Source organism: Raphanus sativus, chromosome 4 (assembly GCF_000801105.2).
Source record: "Raphanus sativus cultivar WK10039 chromosome 4, ASM80110v3, whole genome shotgun sequence".
Taxonomy (NCBI): domain Eukaryota; kingdom Viridiplantae; phylum Streptophyta; class Magnoliopsida; order Brassicales; family Brassicaceae; genus Raphanus; species Raphanus sativus.
In genome coordinates, this window is record NC_079514.1 from 32,877,348 (window position 1) to 32,897,102 (window position 19,755).

The 19,755-nt window shown below is 42.3% G+C and overlaps 3 protein-coding genes across 3 annotated transcripts; 1 reads left to right on the forward strand and 2 right to left on the reverse strand.

Annotated features, from left to right (window-relative positions):
• Nucleotides 1–2,487: 2,487 nt before the first annotated feature.
• Nucleotides 2,488–3,823, reverse strand: LOC108833472 (uncharacterized). The gene is made up of 2 exons (XM_018606889.1): nucleotides 2,974–3,823; nucleotides 2,488–2,858 (listed from the first exon to the last, which is right to left on the reverse strand). The coding sequence occupies exons 1-2, from the start codon at nucleotides 3,821–3,823 to the stop codon at nucleotides 2,488–2,490; spliced, it is 1,221 nt and encodes a 406-aa protein (XP_018462391.1).
• A 98-nt stretch (nucleotides 3,824–3,921) lies between these two features.
• Nucleotides 3,922–5,601, reverse strand: LOC108833470 (uncharacterized). The gene has a single exon (XM_018606888.1). The coding sequence runs from the start codon at nucleotides 5,599–5,601 to the stop codon at nucleotides 3,922–3,924; it is 1,680 nt and encodes a 559-aa protein (XP_018462390.1).
• A 5,983-nt stretch (nucleotides 5,602–11,584) lies between these two features.
• LOC108853751 (protein CELLULOSE SYNTHASE INTERACTIVE 1) lies at nucleotides 11,585–19,413 on the forward strand. The gene is made up of 8 exons (XM_018627186.2): nucleotides 11,585–11,733; nucleotides 12,086–12,233; nucleotides 12,324–12,388; nucleotides 12,537–15,606; nucleotides 15,723–18,267; nucleotides 18,367–18,821; nucleotides 18,911–19,027; nucleotides 19,118–19,413. The coding sequence occupies exons 2-8, from the start codon at nucleotides 12,168–12,170 to the stop codon at nucleotides 19,253–19,255; spliced, it is 6,456 nt and encodes a 2,151-aa protein (XP_018482688.1). The 5' UTR covers nucleotides 11,585–11,733; nucleotides 12,086–12,167; the 3' UTR covers nucleotides 19,256–19,413.
• Nucleotides 19,414–19,755: the final 342 nt, after the last annotated feature.

Here is a 19,755-nt window from a genome sequence, read left to right on the forward strand (position 1 = left end):
GATGATCAATGTCCTGGATGATTCCGTAGAGATCCGCCGGAGGAGACTGTGATCTGATCGCTGCTAGGAGCGTTTGACAATCTGTTTTGACACAGATTTTGTAGAAGCCCTGGGAGAGGGCTGTGAAGAGAGCAAACCTTAGTGCAAGAGCTTCTGCAATTCGGGGTGAAGAGACGCTCCTTTCCACTCGAGAGGTTTGATAGATGACGACGTCCTGTCTGGTTTTGAAAAAACACCCAAAAGCCGCCATTCGAAGTTCCTGGTTCCAAGCTGCATCTGAACAACAGATTAGTAGATCATCCAGATCGGGCATGATCATTAATCTGTCCATTTGTCGGGGCTTATTTACTACTGCAGGTTGAGCCATTTGCCACTCTCGAGCTCTGAATACACCTTGTGATACAGTTTCCTCCGGTGAGATGGTTCTCCCTTCAAAGACTAACTGGTTTCTTGCAATCCAAATATACCAGCATACCCAAGGAAATAAATCAGACAAGACTCCCATTGGAGGCAGGCAATTTGCCTTCTTTAGCGCTCCTAAGGCGTCGGCAAATTCTTCGTAGTCAGTTGGTTCGAATTGAAGCTGGAAAAGCGTGGATGACCAGACTTTCCTTGCAAATTCACAATGGAGAAGAATGTGTGCTTCTGTCTCTAATTCTCCACATCGAATGCAAGTCGTATGCTGCAGTAGGCCTCTGAGTTGCAGGTTTGCTCCTGTTGCCAGAGCCCCTTGTGTTGCCTTCCATAGAAAGAGCTGAATCTTAGGTGAGATGCGTCCTGACCATAGAAGTTTTTTCCAGTCTCTATCTGGCCTAGTCGTCTCTTGTTGTAGTTGTTGTAGTTCGTTTTCTGCAGCCGTATAGTAACCAGAGCGCGTCGTATACGTACTAGAGCGGGATGCTAGCCAAGCAATTCCATCTTTTCCGCCCGTCATACTTGGTTTCAGAAGAGTAATCTCGTCAAGCAGCTGTGGGAACACTTGCTCTATCATCCCAATATTCCATTCCTTAGTCTCACGTGTAAGGAAATCAGACACTCTAAGGTCTTGGAATTTTTCTGGGGGTGGTCCATATGGTCTCTTGGGAGTATCAGTACTCAACCAAGCATCTTTCCAAACATTAATAGACTCCCCATCCCCTACAACTGAACCCAGTTTCAAGACCAAAAGATCCCTCCCTGCAATTATACTCCGCCAACCATGAGAGCATTCTTTTGGGAGTTTCACAGTTAGAAAGGGGAGGTTCCTGCAATATTTACTCACAAGTACCCTTGCCAAGAGTCCCTCCGGTTTTGTAACAATACGCCAAGCCTGCTTGGCTAGCAGGGCCGTATTGAAAAGTTGAATGTCCCTTATGCCGAGTCCACCCATGTCTTTCGGATTTGTGACCCGCTCCCAAGATACCCAACACATCCCCCTCTTCTCTTCACACGAGTCCCACCAAAATCTTGTGAGGACCGATTGTATTCGTTTGCAAAGGCTCACTGGCAGCTGGAAGCATGTCATTGCATAAGTGGGGATGGCTGAGAGGACCGACTTCAACATAACCAGTTTCCCCGCTGGTGTTAGTTGTCGTGAGGACCAGCTGCTTGCTCGTTGTCGTATACGCTCTACTATGTTCGTAAAAAGATCCTTCTTGCGTCGTCCAAAGTGCTCCGGGAGTCCTAGATATTTGCCAACTCCACCTTCTTTTTCGATCCCGAGGTAAGAGTGGACACGTTGCCGTGCCTCCTGCGGGGTTTGCGAGGAAAAGGAGATAGAGGATTTGGCCGAGTTGATCATTTGGCCGGATGCAGTCTCGTATTTACGCAAGATGTTGCTTAGTGTGGCACAGCTTTCTTCATCAGTCTTGAGAAAAAACATAGTATCGTCCGCAAAAAGGAGATGGTTGATTCTCGGGGAATGTGTTGATACTCTAAGCCCCGTCATGTGTCCACTTGCTTGCGCCTGTCGGCAGAGACCCGAAAGAACCTCCCCACAAAGTATGAAGATATACGGGGAGAGCGGGTCTCCTTGTCGAATGCCTCGAGAGGGCATAACATACTCATGAGCAGAGTCGTCAAGTAGATAAGAATAGGATACCGAGGAAATACACTCCATAATCCAACTCGTCCATACAGCATCGAATCCCAGTCGTTCGAAAACGAGTCTGATGAACTCCCATTCCAATCTGTCGTATGCTTTGCTCATGTCAGTTTTCACCGCCATTGAGCAGTTCTTCTTTGCCTATGAGTTCTTTAAGTAGTGGAGCAGCTCGTGAGTAATAAGAACGTTATCCGAAATGGCCCGATCCTTGATGAAAGCTGATTGTGTTTCCCCGATGATGCATTGGAGGATAGGTTTGAGCCTAAGGGAAAGTATCTTGGAAATCAGCTTGTAGGTGACGTTACATAACGCAATTGGCCTGTAGTCCGCAACGCTTGTTGGTGCTGGAATCTTTGGAATGAGCCTGACGAAGGTATGGTTTGTTGATTGTCGTAGTTCCCCTGTCAGAAAAAAGCCTGCACTTCCTTGCATATAGCTTGGCCTATTGTATCCCAATTCGATTGGAAAAAACAGGCCGAGAAGCCATCCGGTCCCGGAGCCTTGTCCGGGTGGATAGAGAAAAGAGCCTCCCGTATCTCTGCATTGGACGGAATTGTTATAATCTGTGCGTTTGTCTCAGGCGTAACACACGGTTTGATGGCCTCATTGATGATGGCTGCAATTTCTTCAGCAGATGATGGCATTGACGCTGATGTGAAGAGATTCCGGTAATAAACGGCGATTTGGGCTGCTATAGCTTCTTCTTCGTAAAAGGAGTTTCCTTCGGTATCCTCTATGACTGAGATGCGGTTTCGGGCCTTCTTCCCCGTCGATACTGCATGGAAAAATATTTGAGTTTGTGTCACCTGATGCCAGCCAGATGATTCGACTCCGTTGTCGCCAAAAATCTTCCTCCGCTTTGTATGCAGCTAATAGCTCCTTGTTCAAACGAAAAATGAGTTCATCATCTCCTACCAGAGAGCTTAGTGCATCATCCAACTCCTTTTTCAGCCTCTCGATGTTTTCCTTGCTGTTCTGATGTTTCTCTCGACTCCAAGCTACTAGAGCTGTTCGTATCTCGGCCAATCGTAGCTCAGAGTGCAGGTTCTTAGCCGATCTCCATATCTTGGAGATCAACTCTTTTACTTCGTGGTTATCTTTTAGTCGTCTATCATAACGAAAGATTCTGCTGCTCTTCTTACGTTTGGAGTCAAAGATAGACAGAAGGGGCCGATGATCAGAACCATTGAACTCCATGTAATGACTCCTAGCCGTAGGGAATTTTTCGGACCAGAGACTGTTAACCATGGCTCTATCCAGTCTGCAGAACACGAGATGAGTATGTCTCTTTCCTCGCCAAGAGAGCGGATTACCCGAGTGCTTAAGGTCAAAGAGGTCACACTGTGCTAGCAGATTGCGGAACGCCGCAAAGGTGCCCTCAGCTCGTAAGGGTCCCCCTTCCTTCTCGTTATTGTTGATGATCTCATTGAAATCACCGGTGAGAAACCATGGTGCATCTCTGTTCTCTGCAATATCTCGTATCTGATCCCAAACCAAATATCGCTTGGAGGTATCAGGTTCTCCGTAAACGAACGAACCAAAGAAAGAGACGCCTTTATGCGAGATTTCAGTATCAATGATGTTCTTGTTAGAGCTGCGCACGTTGAGCCTTAAGTCATTCTTCCAATAGAGAGCCAGACCACCGCTACTTGGTCTCTCGGGGGGAACAAGAAAATGATTATATTGATTCAGAAAATCAAGTTCTTTTTCAACAAAAGCATTTGCGTTTTTTGTTTCCATTAAGAATATTACATCAGGTGAGATTTGGTTATGGATCTCCCTGATCCGCTGAACTGTTTCCGTGTTCCCCAAACCGAAACAGTTCCAGCTAAATGTCACTAAGGAAGATGGAGACGATCCTCGGGAAAATCCAACCGAGGACGTTTGTTAGCTGATACTCTTGAGGTTCCTCCAGAACTCGAAGGGATTTGTGCCGGCAGAGCCTGAGTTGATGAATCTGCAGGTCTAGTAGCAGCTTGTTTAGAAGAACCCGGAGATGCTCCCACTTGTGACAGGTTTCGCCTCCTCAGAGATGTACCCAGAAAAACTCGGGGGCTGAGTTGAATCGTACGTGCTGATCGCGCCCGTGGTGGTCTTCCTCGTCGTTTTGGTGCTGTGGTTTCCTGGGAAGTTCCATCCATGTCTTGTTCTGTAGCAGCAGATGGAGGCAGAGTGATAATAGGATCTGTGGTAATCCCGAGAGAAGCTGCAGAGTGTTGGATTATTCTTTCCACTGTTTCCTCGACTGACCCATCTATCTCACTTTGCAGGACTCGTTGTTGTCTTGCTGCTCTTTCTACCGGGTCATCCACATTTGTGTACAACCGTGTTGCTTCATTAATTTCGTCCAACACTTCTTCCACTGTTGGGAGCTGTCCTTGATGAAAATCTGCATCTAAGTTACGCTCAAGAGGACGCAGTGTTTGCATTGGACTATGAACCTCATCATTAACTGAATCCATCGCTGGGGGTGTTTTACTCCTCCAAACCCTTTGCGTCTGTTTTGAGATATCAGGTGTAGTTTGGCCAGGAGCTGGCAGTTTTCTGCGATGGGAGTATGAAGGGGAGGTATTGTGTTGAGACGTAACTTCCTTTGGACGGTACACCATTTCCTCACGTTGGGGTCTTATGGGAGCATATGATGGTGCTATTTTGTTCCTTGGCCCTTGAACTCTGTTTACTTGTGTTGAGACTCTGTCTCCAAAAGGGTTTCCGTACCGGTCTAGTCGTTCTCGATAGTTAGTACGTGCTTTAACATCATTCCTTGCAGAGATCATCGGAAAAGTTGGCGGCGGAAGTAAGTCGTTTCTTGCGGGAGACGGCAGTTGTGTAAGGGATCTCCTAGACGACAGATCCTGTTGTTTTTCCGGGCATTGCGATTGCAGATGGGTTAGACGGAAGCAGTAGGAGCAGTGGTTACCAAGATTTTCATATTCTAGATAGATGTTGCTTTCTTCCCCTGAGTCGAAATCTAGAACTGGTTCCATGATTAGGGGTTTGAGTCCATCAATGGTGCATCTGACTCGTGCTGAAGATTTGGTGACTTCATAAGCATCCAAATGTCCAATCTCCCTTCCAATATTGCTTACCACTTTCTCGTGCCAGTAGTGGAGGGGAATGCCTCTGATATTTATCCAAAAGGGTATTTGAGAGGGGAAGGAAGCCGAGATGACTGGCTCCCATCTCTGTATGAGTAGCATCCAGCGTCCGTAGTGGTAGGGGCGGTTTCGTAGGACCATTTGCAGGTCTGCTTCATCCTCAAAACGGAATTGGAATACATCATTTCCCAAGTCTGAACCATCCGTTCTTCCAACTAGGTTCCATTTTTTGGGGAGAAAAGGCAGCACAAGATTCATCTTCTGCTCCTTAGGGTTGGTAAGTCTTCCTACCAGTGTGAGCAGGTTGTCTTTTATGAGTTCAGAGGGGTCAAAATCCGGTGCTCTGATGCGAAAGCGGGGTCTGCTTGTATCCTTGGATGCCAAGCCTTTGCCTTTCTCTTCCGCTGTGTATCTCCTCATTTCTTTGGGGAGGGTTGAGAGTAGACTGTTGAGTGAGTAGCTTCTCCTAAATTAACAGGAGAAAGGTTACGTAGTGATGCTTGTCGGATAGAGCCGTAGAGAGGTAGGAGCAGAGCTGTCGTCGACGAAAAACAGAGCAGTTGAAGGAAAAAAACAGAACCAGAAAGATCACCCTTCCTAGAGGAGTAAGAGTCGACTCTAGGATTTCCGTTCAGAAGAAGCACTTCATCTTAGGCTCGGGAGCCTGTAGGAGAGATGTAGCTGCAGAGAAGGAGACAGGAGTGGAGAGGGCCATGGATTCCCCTGGCCGGAGCCGGTGGAGACCTTGTATCGGAGTTCAGAAGAATAAACTCAAAATTCAAAAACAGGCTAAAAGAAGAAAGAAAAAATAAGGTAGGTGAGATCGCAGTCCTGAATCAGAAGGTCAACGAGCTAGGAAAGGAAAGAAAACGATGGGTGGACAGAGGAAACTCATAACGACACAAAGGGTAAAGACCTTCCTTGGGAGTCGGGGCAGAGAGCGTTTTCGCTATGAGAAGGCTAGAGCCTTGACTTTTGTACCAAGCTTCCATTAATGCAGTATTAGCAGGCGCTTGAAGAAGTTTGTATGAATTTGAGTAGGGGAAGTCACTTTCATCAAATGTGACATGCCTACTAAGGTAGACTCTTCCGGTTGAGGGTAGTAAGCACCTGTAGCCTTTGAACTTATCACTGTAACCCAAGAAAACACACTTCAGTGACCTGGGATCAAACTTGTTCTTTGAGTAGTCTCTGAGTGTAGGATAACAGGCGCACCCAAATACTTTCAAAGCAGAGTAAGCTGGAGCTCTTTTGTACAGGATCTCATGCGGGCTCAGTGTCTTGTCCAAAGCACTGTGAGGTAACCTGTTGCTCAGATAATTTGCTGTAAAGAAAGCCTCTACCCAAAACTTATGAGGCACTCGACTTTGAAACAGCAGTGACAGTCCAATCTCAACAATTTGTCTGTGTTTCCGTTCTGCCAAACCATTTTGTTGTGGCGTATGAGGACATGAAATAAGCTGTTGTATCCCATTTTGTTGCAGGTGAAGAAGGAATTGATTACTAATAAATTCTCCACCACCATCACATTGAAATGATCTAATCTTAGTACAAAGGAGATTCTGAACCAACGCTTGGAAAGCAACAAAAACAGAGAAGAAATCCGACTTCTGTTTTAAAGGAAACAACCAGCTATTCCTAGAGTAGTTATCAACGAAGACTACATAGTATTTAAACCCTTGGACAGAGGTAACCGGAGCTGGACCCCAGAGGTCGCAGTGGATCCGTTCAAGAGCAATCTGTTTAATAGATTCGTGTCCACTAACTCCAAGTTCTGTTTACCACTACCGAAGCTCGACGATTCTAAAAAAAAAAGAAACAAGATCAATTGCTCAAGGAAGTCAAGAACTTGGAATAAAGTCAACTTTTCAAGCCAACTTTTCATTTATTTTATTCTCGTTTTTGAATTTGATCCTAGAAGGTTATGAGCTGATAGGATTATTGTATAAATTCCCCCTGCAGCACTATAATATGTAGACGTTTATTAAATAAAATATTGAACTTTTTTCACTTGGGTTTCATATAACACTTGTTCTTTCTAAGACTTTGTTGAGATCCCAAACTTCATTGCTTGAGAAACTGTATTGTATCACAGGTCTCCACAAATTGTGTGGTGAAAATCAATCCATCCGTTATCTAACTCAGCCGTTTCATTTGCCTAAACTAAATCAGTTTTTGAACCACTCACTGGCCGCATCAACCAATTTCTCGCTTGGAATCTTAGGAGTAATTTTTATTCTTGTGCTTGTATCATTCTATAAGCACAAAAATTTAGAGAGTGGTGGTGGTGGGCAATACTCGGATGTCAGATCATACATAAAGTGGACATCGCGAACACTAGACATGATACTTCCTTTTTGTCTAAGTTTGAGGAGCCCAAATAGTGTTTGGATGAGGCAAAATGATAATTTTGTTATTGCTTGGCTAACTAAACAAAGATATCGGGCCTGCCTGGGAGATCTACAAGACAGGTAGGGCACTGAATCAATTATTAGGACCACAATCTATTGGGATCATTATCTTCACGATTGTTAATTGCGAAAAATGTGAAGAATAATTGGCGATAACGAAAGAGCCCATGTGCACCATATGGTTATACATAATTACTTTTTTAAGCTTTATATTTAAATGTAAGTAACCATTGCAGCTTTGACAATGATCATACAGTTTTTGAAAAGTAGTAGAGCTAAGCCGGAGATTAAGCTAGTGTTGGAAGCAATATGGTTTGCACAATTTGCATATCATATGCTTTCATGAGCATAGTTGTCGATAGAAACAAAACAGACGTCGTTGGAGAACAGTTTGAATCTTTTATCCCCGTTAGGCATGAGGCCATGTGCTTTTCGCTTTCCCACGTTATATATTTTACCATCTTCCTATATTTTCCCCCAGACTTCTCACACTTTCAGACAAAAAATGGCTGTCATTTTTGGACAAGATAGAAACATCATGTCAATGAAAATAGTTCGAGATAATTGTGATTGTTGACAGTTGTTTTTAGTAACTTCAATAATGGATTTGGTGGCAAATACCTTTACCATCACGATTTGTGATGGTAAAATTAATCGAGTTTGGTAACCTATCAACATATAGATCCGATAACAATTACAGCAAATCTAATTTTTTCTTTTCTAAATTTTTTTATCGATTTAAAGGAATATATTAATTATCTGATTGTATGTACATATTAATGTATTATTTTGTATGTACGTATTTGTAGCTTTGTAGATGTGAAAAGGATTTTCTTAAATATACTATGGGTTTGAATCAAACCGTTTGATTGAGGATGTAGCTTTATGTCCAATGCTTTAGAATTAAGATTCTAGAGTTTAGATGTGGCCGTTCAAAAAAATAAAATTTTGATGTCGTTTTGATTTTTTTGGCTTTACTTTTTTTTTTTCAAAATACTGAATGAAAACTGATTTTAGCTGAAGATTCAAAGTATTGAATGATAACATATTATAAATAAATTATAAAAGTTAATACAATTGCTAATCTACTAAGGGTTTGAGTGGTTTAAACGCAGCGGTTGCGTTTTCGGTTGCGGGAGTTTCCAGATACGAGTGGTTGCGGTTTCTTGCGGTTTTAAGAGATTTGTACAACTAGTACTGCGGTTAGAAATTGGTGCATTTGCAGAATACTTATGACTGGTTAACTACCAAATGCAACAACGGTTAAAATATAAATTAACTATGTTTACATTTTATACAATTATAAAGTATTAAAACAATAATTCTATAGTAAATATAAAATTATATAATAGTTTTTAATTTTTTAAAAATTATAGAAATATTTTTATTTTAAATTTTTATAATACTAATTATAATATGATAGATATATTTTACTATTTTTATAATTTCCAATTTAAAATTATTATTGAATATTTTTTTTATTTATATTATTTTAAAAAAAAGAAAAAAAAATTTATCCTCCAACAACCGCAAACGCTAGCTGAAACCAATTTTTGAATTTTAGAGGTTCAGAACGATTTAAAGTGGTTTGGAGCGGTTTGAGTGATTGTTGTAAAACGCCAACAACCGTTACCAACCACAAAAGTTGCGTTTGCGAGTGGTAGCGGAGAAATCAGTCATGCCCTAAGTTATAGTTAGATAACCCAATATAATAATTTACAAAAGTTTATATCATTTTATTTGGATGAAAATGAACATTTAATAATCCATCTTATATTCTATAAGTGATATCTATTAATAATAGGATAATTGTCATTTATTCCATAATCTATATAAATTGTTTTCTGAGTTATTATTTAACTTACTAATGTTTTGTTGATGACCCTAAAAATATACGCCATAACTCTTAAATTCTTAGATAAAATAAATAAAAAATAGTAATAGTTGCTAAAAAATAGTTTAAAAAAAAATATTTTTAATGTCATCAACAAAACTTTAGATCTTAACTAAATACCAAATCTTAAATACTAAACTCTAAATTCTTATAACATAAACTATAAATCCTAGGGTTTATGATTTATCCGAGAATTTAGTGTTTTAAAATTTCAATTAGACATAAAAGTTCATCTTGTAGTCTAGAAACGACATATAAATAATAGGATAACAGTTATTTATTTCATAATCTATATAAATTGTTTTGTCGGTTATTAGTTAAGTTTGTAAAAATGTTAACTATACGCCTTAGACAAAGGAAAAATAAAAAAAAATTGTAAAAATTGAATCTAATAAGTGAATGTAAATTATGAAGATTACGGAGAATACGCCTTAGACAAAGCTTATCTTCAACGCTTTGGGTGGAGCTTCTTTCTCCGGCGACCGTGCCGATGGCTTGGTAGTCTCCCACCCACCCCTCTTTCTCTTCGGGTTATGCTCTTCACTGTCGGAACTGTCACGGCGTAGTGTTTCTGGAGGCACTCTCCTCTTTTCTCTGGGATCTGCGATGGTACCTGAAGCGGTGTAATTCTACGATAGGCTCGAGGTCCTGGTGGCTCGTCAGACCCTTCGGTGGACTTGCTCCGTTTAGAGGACGTCGGAGTTGAAGCCGGAGGCCGCTTGTCAGTCATTGAGACTAAAGGTTTCTCGCGTAGATGTGGGGTAGAAAAGCCGACGAAGAAAGACTCTTTACGAGGATGGCGGTTTCTCTCGAGATGCTCTTCTCCGGCGCGACTTCCTCCCCACCAGAACGAAGACGGAGGCGTGCGTGGAATTCTCGGACCTGGAGACGGCGGCACCACAATTAATTTGGAGGCGGATAGGGTTTAGAGTCGGGTCGTTTCGATCCCGGCGTTTGGGGCCGCGGGGCTCCTCCGAAGGTGGTCAATGGTCATGCTCTGAAGGTCAACTGTCGACGGATCTGGCGCCGGAATTGGACGCCCTGGCCTCCGTGAAGTCGCGAAGCACTGGATTTGCAGACCACCGGTGTCCATTTCGGAGTAGGAACTCACCTTCCCGAGCTTTCTTTCCCTCAACCCTTCTCCTCTCTGTTTCTAGATTATTCGTGTGGTTGTTTTGCTTAATCCATGTAACCTAGAGCATGTTTTCTCCGGTTAACCGGCCGTTTTTGTACTGTTTCGAGATCTCCTTTTGTAGGGTTGATAATTAATGAATTTTATTTTAACAAAAAAAAAAGAAGATTACAGAAAAAAGTATTATAAGAGATTTTTAGCACGGTGCAGGGTGTATCATCGGACATGAATCTCATATGATGGTTAGGAATGACGCTGTCAGATGTGCATTCTCATATGGTGACAGAATTGTCGACTATATCATCGTTTATGTAATATTTCTCATCAATGTAATACATAATTAATCAGACGTTAAAAAAAAAACAAATGAACAAATTTAAGTGTTAATTAACCACAAGAACAGCTTTGTGGAGTTAATCTTTTACAGATTTATTTTATTTGTTAAAAATCAAATAAAAGAAATATTACAAGATGATTTTAAAACTGATAATTTTTTCTTTTTCATGATTTAAGCCTAAGGATTCTATTTGCACTACATTGAGTTTTCTTATGACATTAATGTTTGATGTTATAACATGCTGAAAATATTCAATAATCTTTTTTTTCATTTATCTGCATGACAAGTTACATTTTTAAGTTTCGAAATCTAAATATTTTTAGTGAAAAGTCATTAATGAAATCTTTGATCAAACCAATATAAAACTGAAAATTTTAATTAGTAAAAGAAATTGGGGGCATTAACAGAAACTTATGTTAATTATTGTAGTTAATTTGTATTGATAAAAAAGTTATACTCGCCTGAGTTTTATAGAGTCGATAGCTAAGCCCAGCTGAGCTGAGCCGAGCCGTTACGTTATCCCAGTGTGTGTCGGTGGAGAAGCCAAAGCCGGCTCCAGTAAGAGAACACTCTGTCACTCTCACCAGCCCACACACAGCTCTCTCTCCTCGCCTCTCTTTTATACTTTTTTTTTCTCGTAGTCAAATAATTACAGAAAGAAAGAGAATCCAAATCCCCTCCTTCTCTAATCTTCGTCTTCTTCGCTTCTCTTGTACGAAACAGAGCAATGCAGAACTGATCGTGCTTTCTCCTTCCTTCTTCTCCCATTTCCTTTGAGGTTAGTTCAGTTTCTTCTTCTTCTTCTTCCGGATCTATCTGCATGCTTTAGTACACATCGGATCTCTTGTGCGTAGACTACAGGCGAGATTCGATCCGATTATAAAACTAGACTAGATTGCATCAGGATCTGAATCCTACATTCGTAAAACTTTCCTGATTTAGCTTAGTTCGAATATCTGGAAGCTAAAGGGGTTTGGATCAAGATTTACGGTTCGATTTCAAGTTAGATAAGAGTGATCTATTGATATTTATTATAGTCATAGGTTGCAATTGTATTTTTAGCTCTTTTTTTCTTCATAATTGTGTTGTATATTAATTTATCTGATCTCTTGCTTGCATGATTTCTGCAGGGGCGTTGATGTTCTGAGGGTTTCGGCTGAGTAGATCTGGGCAAGGTCTTTGGTTCTTCTACTTCTGATTTGAGATAAAAAAATGGCAAGTGCACTCGGCTGGAGATTCGCTTCTTCTCATGGAAATGGCCTTGCCCCTAACGACACCGTACTCACTTGTTTCTTTCTTTTACTGAACGTCTTCCAAGATATACTTTTTTTTTTTAAAGTTGTTTATGTTGCTTGGTCATGATCACAGGGGGATGTGAAGATTCCAGATTCAGAGCCTCCAACTCCACACTCAAGCGCAAAGATGAATTTGAGGTAACGCAATTATGTGTTTGTCACTCACTGCAATCTTAGTTTAAGACTGCATTTGAAAATCACTGTTATCCTTTTAAATGGAAGCATTTAAGTAGAAAGGCACACCTATAAAGTGACTAGTATCTAACATTTCCCCCGTCACCTGCAGAGATCGTACAACCAGCATGGAAGATCCAGATGGGACGTTAGCAAGTGTTGCCCAATGCATTGAGCAGCTGCGCCAAGGTTCATCATCTGCACAAGACAGAGAGTACTGCCTGAAACAGTTACTGGACCTTATAGAAATGCGTGAAAATGCATTCAGTGCTGTCGGATCTCACTCCCAAGCTGTGCCGGTACTTGTCTCTCTTCTCCGATCAGGATCACTTGGAGTGAAGATACAAGCTGCAACCGTCTTGTGTTCACTCTGCAAGGAGAATGAACTTAGAGTTAAGGTGTTACTCGGGGGATGCATTCCCCCATTGCTTGGTCTTCTCAAGTCTAGTTCAGTTGAAGGACAGATCGCTGCAGCAAAGACAATCTATGCTGTTTCTGAAGGTGGGGTGAAAGACCATGTTGGATCCAAAATATTTTCCACCGAGGGAGTTGTACCAGTTCTGTGGGACCAATTGCGCAGTGGAAACAAGAAAGGAGAGGTTGATGGTTTGTTAACTGGTGCACTTAAGAACCTTTCTAGCACCACTGAAGGATTCTGGTCTGAAACAATTCGAGCTGGGGGAATGGATGTACTTGTGAAGCTGCTTACAAGCGGGAAGACAAGTACAGTATCTAATGTCTGCTTCCTTCTTGCTTGCATGATGATGGAGGATGCCTCTGTTTGCTCCAGTGTATTGACTGCGGACATTACAAAACAGCTTCTCAAGTTGTTAGGATCAGGCAATGAAGCCTCAGTAAGGGCAGAGGCTGCTGCTGCTCTCAAGTCACTTTCTGCTCAATCTAAAGAAGCAAAGCGAGAAATCGCTAATTCCAATGGTATTCCTATCTTGATAAATGCAACAATAGCTCCATCGAAAGAATTCATGCAAGGTGAACATGCGCAAGCATTACAAGAAAATGCAATGTGTGCCCTTGCCAATATTTCTGGTGGTTTGTCATATGTCATATCAAGCCTTGGTCAGAGTCTTGAATCTTGCTCCTCACCTGCTCAAACTGCCGACACTCTCGGGGCTTTAGCTTCAGCCTTGATGATATATGATGGCAAAGCAGAAACGACCAGGGCATCAGATCCATTGGTCATTGAGCAGACTCTGCTGAAACAATTTAAGCCTCGTCTACCATTCCTTGTCCAAGAACGTACCATTGAAGCACTTGCAAGTTTGTATGGGAATTCCATACTCTCTGTTAGACTATCCAACTCGGATGCAAAACGTTTGCTTGTTGGTCTAATAACAATGGCAGCTAATGAGGTTCAAGATGAGCTTGTGAAGGCTCTTCTGATGCTGTGTAACCATGAAGGTAGCCTTTGGCATGCACTACAGGGCCGTGAAGGGATCCAATTACTGATATCTCTTCTGGGTCTTTCATCCGAACAGCAGCAAGAATGCGCTGTTGCGCTTCTTTGCCTTTTGTCTAACGAAAACGATGAAAGCAAGTGGGCCATCACTGCTGCTGGAGGTATTCCGCCACTTGTTCAGATTCTAGAGACAGGGTCTGCCAAAGCCAGGGAAGACTCTGCAACCATCCTTAGGAACTTGTGCAACCACAGCGAAGATATACGGGCTTGTGTTGAAAGTGCTGATGCCGTCCCTGCTCTGTTATGGCTACTAAAGAACGGTAGTGCCAACGGTAAAGAAATTGCTGCCAAGACATTGAATCATTTGATTCATAAATCAGATACCGCAACGATCAGTCAGCTTACTGCTTTGCTGACCAGCGATCTACCTGAGTCTAAAATGTATGTTTTGGATGCCTTAAAAAGCATGCTTTCTGTGGTCCCGTTCAGTGACATGTTGCGTGAAGGCAGTGCGTCAAATGATGCTGTTGAGACCATGATCAAGTTGATGAGCTCCGCAAAAGAAGAAACTCAAGCAAATTCAGCCTCAGCTCTTGCAGCTATCTTTCAGACCAGAAAGGATTTGCGTGAGAGCGCCCTAGCCCTCAAAACTCTCTTATCGGCCATAAAACTCTTACATGTTGATTCTGAGAAGATCCTTGTTGACTCTTCCCGCTGTATGGCAGCAATTTTACTCTCAATCAAGGAGAATCGCGATGTTGCCATTGCTGCCAGAGAAGCATTGCCTACTCTGGTTTCACTTGCCAACTCTTCCGTTCTAGAAGTTGCTGAGCAAGGAATGTGCGCATTAGCAAATCTGATATTAGACAGTGAAGTTCAAGAGAAGGTCATAGTCGAAGACATTATTTTGTCAGCCACAAGAGTCTTACGTGAAGGAACAGTGTCTGGGAAGACACTTGCAGCTGCAGCAATTGCTCGCCTGCTAAGTCGTCACCGACTTAATTCTGCTTTGACAGATTCTGTGAACCGTGCTGGAACGGTGCTTGCTTTAGTGTCTCTTCTAGACTCTGCCGACGGAAGATCTGATGCGATATCAGAGGCCCTAGATGCGCTTGCTATATTCTCGAGGTCAGGAGCTAATGGAAATGTAAAACCAGCTTGGGCTGTTTTGGCTGGATCTCCTAACAGTATGGCACCAATAGTCTCATCTATAGTGAGTGTTGCCAATCCCTCTTTACAGGATAAAGCTATTGAAGTGTTGTCAAGACTTTGCCGAGATCAGCCTATTGTTTTGGGAAACATGGTCAACAATGCCAGAGATTGCGTGTCATCTATAGCTAAAAGGGTGATAAATTCCAGGGACCCGAAAATTAAAATTGGTGGAGCTGCAATTATTATATGTGCAGCCAAAGTTAACGAGCAGAGGATGATAGAGAATCTGAATGAGACACAATTGTGTGCCAAGTTTGTTCAAGCACTTGTGCGGATTCTAGATTCACCTCAGATATCTGTGCAAGATCAGGAAAAGAATGAGAGAGATAATATCTGCATATGCATTCATCCCAAAGAAAAGGTGGAAGATGAAGAAGAAGATGCAACAGAAAATAGGGAGGGTTCCACGGGGGAAACACTTATCTCTGGTGACAATTTAGCCATCTGGTTGCTATCGGTTCTTTCTTGTCACGATGAAAAGAGCAGAGCAGTAATATTGGAGTCAGAAGGGATCGAGTTGATTACTGATAGAATAGGCAACCGTTTTCTCCAGGTATTATTTAAAAGACAAATTACGAATTAGTGCTAGTATTTTACACTCTTGAGTCATTTGGCTACGTTAGGTTGTCCTTATGTTGTTTTATCTGCTAATACTTTAATACATTTCAGGCTGATAATGGAGAAGACACCAACATTTGGGTCTGCGCTTTACTGCTAGCCATACTTTTCCAGGACAGAGAAATCACGCGCGCAAATGCAACGATGAAAGCTGTTCCAGTGCTTTCAAATCTTGTGAAGTCAGAGGAATATGCAGACAGATATTTTGCAGCACAAGCTCTATCTAGTCTTGTCTGTAATGGTAGTCGCGGAACTCTTCTATCTGTTGCAAACTCAGGTGCTGCGGCTGGGTTCATATCTTTGCTTGGCTGTTCTGATGATGACATAAAAGAACTTCTGCAGCTGTCACAGGAGTTCATGTTAGTGCGTTACCCAGACCAAGTTGCCCTTGAGAGGCTTTTTCGAGTTGAAGATATCAGAGTTGGGGCTACTTCACGAAAGGCGATTCCCTTACTCGTTGATCTTCTTAAACCAATTCCAGACCGCCCCGGTGCTCCACTACTTTCACTTAATCTTCTAACTCAGCTTGCTGGAGACTGTCCACAAAACATGATTGTCATGGTAGAGTCAGGTGCTCTTGAGGGCCTCTCGAAATATCTTTCTCTTGGACCTAAGGATGAGCAAGAGGAAGCTGCAACAGTTCTTTTAGGCATCTTATTTAGCAGTGCTGAAATTCGAAGGCACGAGTCAGCATTTGGCGCTGTCAGCCAGCTTGTAGCAGTTCTGCGACTAGGGGGAAGAGGAGCAAGGTACAGTGCCGCCAAGGCATTGGATAGCCTCTTTACTGCCGACCATATAAGAAATGCAGAGTCTTCTAGACAAGCTGTTCAGCCATTGGTAGAAATTCTCAACACTGGTTCGGAGAGGGAGCAACATGCTGCTATTGCTGCACTTGTTAGGCTGTTGAGTGATAATCCATCTCGGGCATTGGCAGTCGCAGATGTGGAGATGAATGCGGTGGATGTCCTCTGCAGGATCCTTTCTTCAAACTGTTCGATGGAGCTGAAGGGGGATGCAGCAGAATTATGTTATGTTCTTTTTGCAAATACAAGGATTAGGTCTACGGTTGCTGCAGCGCGTTGTGTTGAGCCTCTAGTCTCTCTTCTTGTGAGTGAATTCAGCCCTGCACAGCATTCCGTGGTGCGGGCACTGGACAAGCTTGTCGATGATGAACAACTGGCTGAACTAGTTGCGGCGCATGGTGCTGTGGTTCCTCTTGTTGGCCTTCTCTATGGTAAAAACTATGTGCTTCATGAGGCTATATCTAGGGCTCTAGTAAAGCTAGGTAAGGACAGGCCTGCATGTAAACTGGAAATGGTGAAAACTGGAGTTATTGATTGCGTACTTGATATTCTCCATGAAGCTCCGGATTTTCTTTGCGCTGCATTTTCAGAACTACTTCGCATCCTTACAAATAACGCTACTATTGCCAAGGGCCAATCTGCTGCAAAAGTGGTGGAGCCTCTTTTCAATTTGCTGACTAGGTTGGAGTTTGGACCTGACGGGCAGCACAGTGCGCTACAAGTTCTAGTAAATATCTTAGAACATCCACAATGCCGAGCTGATTATACACTTTCTCCGCACCAAGTGATTGAGCCGCTAATCCCACTGCTGGATTCTACATCCCCGGCAGTACAGCAATTGGCAGCTGAACTTCTGTCTCATCTGCTCTTCGAGGAGCATCTGCAGAAGGATCCATTAACACAACATGTGATTGGTCCTTTAATCCATGTTCTTGGATCTGGCATACACCTATTGCAGCAGAGAGCCGTGAAAGCTCTCGTTGGCCTTGCTCTAACATGGCCAAATGAAATTGCTAAAGAAGGTGGTGTGAGTGAGCTGTCCAAGGTGATACTGCAAGCTGATCCATCGGTTTCGAATGTATTATGGGAGTCCGCAGCATCAATTTTGGTAATCATCTTGCAATTTAGCTCCGAATTTTACCTGGAAGTTCCTGTTGCTGTTCTTGTAAGACTGCTACGCTCTGGGTCTGAAAATACAGTGGTTGGTGCACTTAACACTCTTCTAGTGTTGGAAAGTGACGATGGAACCAGTGCCGAATCCATGGCTGAAAGCGGAGCCATAGAAGCGCTACTTGATCTTCTAAGGTCTCATCAGTGTGAGGACACAGCAGCGAGACTGCTGGAGGTACTTCTCAACAACGTGAAGATCAGAAATTCAAAAGCCACCAAGACTGCAATATTACCCTTGTCCCAGTACCTCTTGGATCCACAGACTCAAGCTCAACAGGCGCGATTACTGGCAACTTTGGCTCTAGGTGATCTTTTCCAAAACGAGGCACTCGCTAGAAGCACCGACGCAGCTTCTGCTTGCCGTGCTTTAGTCAATGTCCTTGAAGAACAGCCCACAGAAGAAATGAAAGTAGTGGCTATATGTGCTCTGCAAAACCTTGTTATGCATAGCCGGTCAAACAAAAGAGCAGTTGCCGAGGCAGGTGGGGTACAGGTCGTCTTAGATCTGATCAGTTCCAGTGACCCGGATACATCTGTTCAGGCTGCAATGTTCGTAAAACTACTATTCTCTAATCACACTGTGCAAGAGTACGCATCTAGCGAGACCGTCAGAGCAATAACTGGTGAGAAAATAATCTCCTTACCTTCTTTATCGTTTCCATCTGCTCTATCTTATTACTCATCTTATATTAACCTTTCTTTACTTTCCTACTAATTTGCAGCTGCTATTGAGAAGGACTTATGGGCCTCCGGAACCGTGAATGACGAGTATCTAAAAGCTTTAAACTCTTTGTTTAACAACTTCCCGCGTCTAAGAGCCACTGAGCCTGCAACACTAAGTATACCACATCTAGTTACATCCCTCAAGACAGGGTCAGAGGCAACTCAAGAAGCTGCCTTGGATGCCCTGTTTCTTCTCAGACAAGCTTGGTCAGCGTGTCCAGCCGAAGTTTCTAGGGCCCAATCGGTTGCTGCTGCAGACGCCATCCCTTTACTTCAGTACCTAATCCAATCAGGTCCTCCACGGTTCCAGGAGAAAGCTGAATTCCTCTTGCAGTGTTTGCCAGGTACTCTTGTGGTCACGATCAAACGCGGTAACAACATGAAACAATCCGTTGGTAACCCGAGCGTGTTTTGTAAGATAACACTCGGTAACACTCCTCCAAGACAAACCAAGGTATGAAATGAATCATTCCCCCTTACCTCAGCTTGCTGTAACTAGTAATTTCCGAGAAACTAACTAAATTTATCGTTCTGTTTATTCAGGTTATATCGACTGGTCCAAATCCAGAGTGGGACGAGAGTTTCTCATGGTCATTTGAGAGCCCTCCCAAAGGTCAAAAGCTCCACATTTCATGCAAGAACAAGAGCAAAATGGGAAAGGTAATTATATCCATCAAACTTAACTCATATTCAACAGCTTCAAATGTTTGCAGAATCAGTGGCTTATGGGATCTGTTTTTGTTTATGCAGAGTTCATTTGGGAAAGTAACAATCCAAATCGATCGAGTGGTAATGCTGGGAGCAGTTGCAGGTGAATACAGTTTGTTACCAGAGAGCAAAAGTGGCCCCAGAAACCTTGAAATTGAATTCCAGTGGTCTAACAAGTAAAAACATCACTTTATTTTATACTCTTTTGTTTTTTGAGGGCGAGAGTTCTTCAATCAAAACTAGTTTTTTGGCCAATTTTTTCTGTTTTTGTTTTGATTATTGTAATGCTACTATGTATAGTTTGTATTGTATTGTAATGTTTTGGTGATTTACAACTATATTTTAATCATCTTTCTAACTGTTTGTTAGTGATTCAATTCATTTTATAACGTTTTTGTTGTCTTTTCTCATCCTATCTCTCTCTAATTTCTCTAAAAAATTAGTTTTGTTTTTTATGGTCAAATAACCCTTTATATTCTATTTCTTTAAAACAGTTAGCTAGAAAATGAACGTAACTACTTTGCAACATGCATTTCCCAATATGCATATTAGTTTGCTTGTTTCACGTTAATTGGAAAAAAACTATAACAAACTCTTTTTTTTTTGCATTTTAGGAAAATTTGGTTTGTCCAAAATTGTAGGGCATATGACGGACCAAAACTTCCCACGTCAGCTTCACA

What these genes read in the sequence shown, in the direction of transcription:
- LOC108833470 (XM_018606888.1), bottom strand. Translation starts at nt 5,601, where the DNA reads ATGAGGAGATACACAGCGGAAGAGAAAGGCAAAGGCTTGGCATCCAAG.
- LOC108853751 (XM_018627186.2), top strand. Translation starts at nt 12,168, where the DNA reads ATGGCAAGTGCACTCGGCTGGAGATTCGCTTCTTCTCATGGAAATGGC. An exon ending in AGCGCAAAGATGAATTTGAG is followed by an intron (nt 12,389 to 12,536) that starts GTAACGCAATTA and finishes CGTCACCTGCAG; the next exon opens with AGATCGTACAACCAGCATGG. An exon ending in GACCGTCAGAGCAATAACTG is followed by an intron (nt 18,268 to 18,366) that starts GTGAGAAAATAA and finishes ACTAATTTGCAG; the next exon opens with CTGCTATTGAGAAGGACTTA.
- LOC108833472 (XM_018606889.1), bottom strand. Translation starts at nt 3,823, where the DNA reads ATGGAAACAAAAAACGCAAATGCTTTTGTTGAAAAAGAACTTGATTTT. An exon ending in AGATGATGAACTCATTTTTC is followed by an intron (nt 2,859 to 2,973) that starts GTTTGAACAAGG and finishes TTTTCCATGCAG; the next exon opens with TATCGACGGGGAAGAAGGCC.